At 36.9% G+C, this 5,484-nt stretch overlaps 1 protein-coding gene across 1 annotated transcript; it reads left to right on the top strand.

Annotated features, from left to right (window-relative positions):
- Window positions 1-411: 411 nt before the first annotated feature.
- LOC113289861 (cyclin-A1-4-like) lies at window positions 412-4,297 on the top strand. Its single transcript, XM_026539286.1, has 10 exons — window positions 412-907; window positions 1,377-1,892; window positions 2,434-2,526; window positions 2,613-2,746; window positions 2,865-2,940; window positions 3,065-3,141; window positions 3,232-3,265; window positions 3,359-3,508; window positions 3,632-3,766; window positions 3,870-4,297. Exons 1-10 carry the CDS (start codon window positions 701-703, stop codon window positions 3,930-3,932), a joined length of 1,485 nt encoding a protein of 494 aa, XP_026395071.1. The 5' UTR covers window positions 412-700; the 3' UTR covers window positions 3,933-4,297.
- The last annotated feature ends 1,187 nt before the right edge of the window (window positions 4,298-5,484 follow it).

The following is a 5,484-nucleotide window of genomic DNA, read 5'->3' as shown; positions in this document are numbered from 1 at the left end:
AAAAAAAAAAAAAAAAAAAAAAGAATTCTTTGTGATTGTACTTCTGCACGTAAATGGAAGGTCAATTCATTTGAATAATACTAGTAGCTTTGGTAATAGACAAAGTATACACTATACACTCTGCACATAAAACATTTGTTGGGTTTTATTTACTGTTAAGGAGCCTGTCTCTATAAAGTTTTAGTTTGAATTCAAATTTCAAATGTATTAAAATAGTACAAAATAACGCTCCTCTTTGTAACGATCAGAAAAATCCATCGTACGGTTCTAATAATTCTATCTTCAATCTTGAATTCAAATTCTCACATTTCCCCCCGTGACCCCGTCTAAAGAAGAAAAATGTTATCATAAATAAACTAAAAATATTTCCTTTTGTCTTTCACTCACGAAATTAACGTTCCTATTATTTCTTTCTCTCTCTCTCTCTCTCTATATATATATATATATCTTCCTCTTTCTCTTTCCATTGTTGTCCGAAGATAGAAAGATTTCATAGTTCTACCAAGAACATCTGTAAAACCCTATTATTTGCCTGAAAGATTTCTAGGGTTTGTGTTTGATTTTGATGATCTATCCCCCTACTCCGTGATTCTTGTTGTTTGGCCTGTATAAGCAAGCAAGAAATTGGTTTTGAATAGAGGATTCAGTGCAAGGCTTTTTCTAATTTGTGAAATTAGGGTTTGATTTCCAAGAAACATCAATGTCGACACAGAATCGGCGTTTATCAGTTTCTTCTTCGACCAAAAGGTTTACTAACACAACAATGGCAGAAAATCCGAGTAAGGCGCTGCCAAATCCTGTTGTATCACAGCAGATCAAGAAAAGAGTTCCTCTTGGGAGCTTGACGAACCAGAGTAACAATCCTATTGTATCTCGAAAGCCTAATGCTCCTACACGGAATAATAAGGTCCGTGTTTATTTCATTATCATGAATTTCATTTTTTTCCCTGATGATAATTTCTTTGTTTATGAGTTCTTTACCTTCTTACAGAAATGGGTTTCTGTTGTTTGATTTTTCTCTCATGTTTTTTTTTTCTTCTTATTTTGGCGAGTGTTGGATGTCAGATTGTTAGAAGAAGATAAAATCTTATTGATATTTGATAGAACTTGAACTAGAGTTTTTTTTTTTTAATCCCTAAATTGGAAGCCACATTTCCGGTCAAGAAAGATGCTTTCCCTATGTGAATTTGATGATATTGGCCTTTCTTCACCTAGGTCGACTGGAATCTTCGAAACTCTGATCGAATTAGGAGTGAGATATAGTTTGGAGCATTACGAAATTAGCATATTTGCTCTTATGTTTATGCAAGGCCATCTCCATTGATTTCATGATTTATACATGAAAAAAGAAACTGACACTTCTTTTATGCATGAAGGTGGTACCCTCTGCGGTCCCGATTCCAAAGATAAAGAAGGAACCTTCTACTTTTGTTCGCAGCACGAGTTTGCCTCGGAGTTCTGTTTCTTCATCAACATCTGTAAAAACAAATGTGGTCAGCCATAATAAGGGTGCTTCTATTGCAACTAAAGATAGACCAATAGAGACTATTATCCCCCCTCTTGTGCCATGTAGAAAGGATAATTCTCCTAGCAGATCAGATGGAGGTTCAGTTTCTATGGATGAGTCTATGTCGACTTGTGATTCCTTAAAGAGTTCTGACATTGAATATGTAGACAATATCGATCCTTTAGTGGTTGACTCTATTGAAAGAAAAGCAGGTAACAATTTCCACATCTCAAAGCACATAGAGGCAGAAAATCTCTGCAAGCGTGATATATTTGTAAAGCTGGGACCAAATGATAAAATTGTTGATATTGATGGCAATCATGAAGATCCCCAATTCTGTACAACTATTGCCTGTGATATATACGAAAATTTGCGTGCGTCTGAGGTAATGATTTCTACTTTTCACAGTGTTCATATTGGTAAACTTCTGTTAATTGCTACTTCCATGATTTATGAGGTCAAATTCCTCGCAGCTTATATTATTTACTTAATTTCTACTCTGTGCTTGTGTTTTGTTATCCTTGGTAAATGCCACATATCCGAGGCGTGTCTTAGGAGTTAGGACTTTATTACTAGTCATTCCGTGGAATTTAAATATTTGACCATCTGCTGCGCTTTTTATATAGCTTTAATTTGGAAGTTGCTCAAACCTCATTAAGAAGTAATCAGGTAACTGCAGAACTGGTGGATTTTGTAGTGATTGGACTGGTAATAATGTTGGCCAAGTTCCTAATGTATTTAATAATATACACTCTACAGTGTCAGAAATAATTGTATTCGAAAACTAGACCAAAAATCCAAAACTACTGAGCTTCTTTATCTCTAGTTACAATTTTTCTCTGTGTATGAGATTCAAATTCAAACTATACATTTATGCTTGATCATTTCTCAGTTGAACTTCTTTTGACATTGATTATCTCTTCCAGAACAAGAAAAGGCCCTCGATAGATTTCATGGAACGAGTGCAAAAGGACATCAATGCCAGCATGCGTGCTATACTAGTTGATTGGCTTGTGGAGGTAAACCACAGGAAACTTTAGAACATCGCCTTTCCTCCAACTTTTCTTTTGTTGTAATGTAACTTATATATAACACTCTCCTGTAGGTTGCTGAAGAATACAGACTTATACCTGATACACTGTATTTGACTATCAATTACATAGATAGGTATCTTTCTGGAAATGCGATGAACAGGCAGCAGTTGCAGTTGCTTGGTGTTGCTAGCATGATGATAGCTTCGTAAGACTTATACCTGATCCCTTTAATCTTTTTTCATCGTATAGTCTCTATTCGTGCAGTCATCATTTTCTTTCTTAAACTCAAAATAATAGGTACTAATTTTATTGGCAATTTTTAGCAAGTACGAAGAAATTTGTGCGCCTCAGGTGGAAGAGTTTTGCTACATAACAGATAATACATATATCAAGGAGGAGGTATGCAATCTTGTCTGCTTTAAAATTCCCATCCGCATGCCTTGTTCTCTTGCTTATTTTCTTTCCTACCTTTTGCTGTACAAATATGTACAAAAAATTCTCATAGATAAATCTTTGGATTTAGGTGCTGCAAATGGAATCTAATGTTCTGAATTACTTGAAGTTTGAAATGACAGCTCCAACGCCTAAATGTTTTCTTAGGTAAGAACAAGAAGCCTTTGTGCTACATGAGCTCTGTGTAGTTATATGTTTTTAGTGGTGCTGACTTTTTACTTTTGGTATACTGGATAGGCGATTCATCCAGGTTGCTCAAGGAGGCAATGAGGTATTTTATCTTGCCTTGACCCCTGCCAGTTATGATTTTCTTATTTCTGGCTTTCCTTAACTAATTGTGTTTTCTGACTGATGGTTTATACAGGTTTCGTCATTGTTGCTGGAGTGCCTCGCCAACTATGTTGCTGAGCTATCACTACTTGAGTATGGAATGCTAGGTTACGCACCATCCTTAATAGCTGCTTCGGCTGTTTTCTTGGCAAGATTTATACTGGCACCAGCCAAAAGACCTTGGGTATGTTTTCTTGCAATTTCTTGAAAGATTAGTATTTTTGCTACTGCAATTTTTACCTTATGTTATCTTTTCTCTTGGCCTCCAATGCTATTTACTATGTTTAAATATGTGTTGTGGGTACAGAATTCTACTTTAGGTCATTATACACTTTATCAGCCTTCGGAGTTGTGTGAGTGCGTTAAGACACTACATGGTCTTCTATGCAACAGCAATAGCAGCAGTTTGCCTGCTATCCGCGAGAAGTACAGTCAGCATAAGGTATGATTACAAGCCTTTGAGCCTCTAGTGTATCTTGTAGCTAATGGTGATTAATTAGTTCTAGGTAGAAATACAATTTAAGCAGAAATATTTTTTTCATCAGTACAAGTTCGTAGCGAAGAAGTACTGTCCCCCTTCAATACCTTCAGACTTTTTCAGCAACTGAAGTTATTATTCGAGATCAAATCCAATGCTTCGTTGGAGAGACTACATGGAGTTAGCAAGTTCACTCTACTTGCTCTGATCAGCTTCCCACTGTCCAGCTGGCTTTAGGAAAGATTGTTTATACTGCCTCATCTGTTTGCTAAAAATCTCCAGATGGTCATCTTAGGAGTTTTTTGTTGTATCCCGATTTATCATTGTACAGTAGTATATAGTGTTCTTCTACCAAATTAGTTTCCTATAAATGATCATTCATCTGTAGGAGATGGATCTTTGCTAAATGTACTCGACATCACAAGTTCATCGAATGTAACACGGAGTATGACCTTGCTTTCATCAGTAATTAGATTTTCTTGTTGGTTTTTTTCCCGGTTCATTGGTTAATAAATATGGTTCATCGGTTAATAAATATGGCACAACAAAGGAAGATAGTGAAGATTGTTTAATATGAAGATCAAAACACCATGGAAGGATCTAGTCGTTCCTGCAGTCAGGAGACCATTTTCACCACAGATGTGAATGAAAAAGTTGTAGAGAAAGGCGGGGTCCCCTATTCTCTGCAACTCTTGCCTTATCGGAGGCCAAGTTGTTGGATTGTGTGTGAATTATGTCAAACCCGATGAGGTTTGAGCAACTTTGATTTCATTGTTAAGAGCAAAGGCTATCGGTAGTCTCCATTCGGAGACCAACTCGTCCATACGAAGGACCTCTCGCTCGTATGAACGAGCGAATCCAGTGTGGGCAAAAAAACAAAAAAAACACTATATGAGAGATGTTCTCCCGTGAGAAAAGAAATTTGAAACCGAACGAAGGACAATCCCCGTTAATAAAATAACTTCAAAATTTAATAGTAAAATAATTATGGGTGAGAAAACTTAAAATTTAAAAAACGAAATTTAAGCATTCACGGGGGACAATCCCCGTGAGATAGTGAAAACAATATGGACGTGAGACAGTCCCCCATCCAACCCAAATTTTTTTGATACACGGGGAATTGTCCCCTGTGTAGCTTTATTTTCTCGAACGGGGGACAAAGGCTATGTGTGGTCTCCATTTGGAGACTAACTCGCCCATATGAAGGACCCCTCGCTCATATGAACGAGCGAACCCATTGTGGGCAAAAAAAAAAGAGCACTACACGGGAGACGGTCTCCCATGAGAAAAGAAATTTGAAACCAAACGAGGGACAATCCCCGTTAATAAAAAAAATTCAAAATTTAATAGTAAAATAATGATGGGAGCGAAAACTTAAAATTTAAAAAACGGAATTTAAGCATTCACGCGGGATAATCCCCCGTGTGAAAAACAATATGGACGGGAACAGTTCCCCGTCCAACCCAAATTTTTTTAATACACTGGTGACTGTCCCCTGTGTAGCTTTATTTTTCTCAAACGGAAGACAGTCCCCAGTCTAGTGTTAAACTACCAACTACTTGTTCATATGAACGAGTGTATGAACGTGTTGGGGGTGGAAGTGGGGTAAAAATTACCATAACAGCCTCTAGTTAGAGCAAATTGGTAGTGCACTCTTTCAAATGAAAGAGTGACACTACCCA

The sequence above is a fragment of the Papaver somniferum genome, chromosome 6, assembly GCF_003573695.1.
Source record: "Papaver somniferum cultivar HN1 chromosome 6, ASM357369v1, whole genome shotgun sequence".
Lineage (NCBI taxonomy): Eukaryota > Viridiplantae > Streptophyta > Magnoliopsida > Ranunculales > Papaveraceae > Papaver > Papaver somniferum.
This window is presented reverse-complemented; position numbering and strand designations above follow the sequence as displayed.

Excerpts from the sequence above, each read along its gene's own strand:
- LOC113289861 (XM_026539286.1), top strand. The coding sequence starts at position 701 with ATGTCGACACAGAATCGGCGTTTATCAGTTTCTTCTTCGACCAAAAGG. Across the intron at positions 2,527-2,612 it reads TAGTTGATTGGCTTGTGGAG|GTTGCTGAAGAATACAGACT; the intron begins GTAAACCACAGG and ends ACTCTCCTGTAG. Across the intron at positions 2,941-3,064 it reads ATACATATATCAAGGAGGAG|GTGCTGCAAATGGAATCTAA; the intron begins GTATGCAATCTT and ends CTTTGGATTTAG.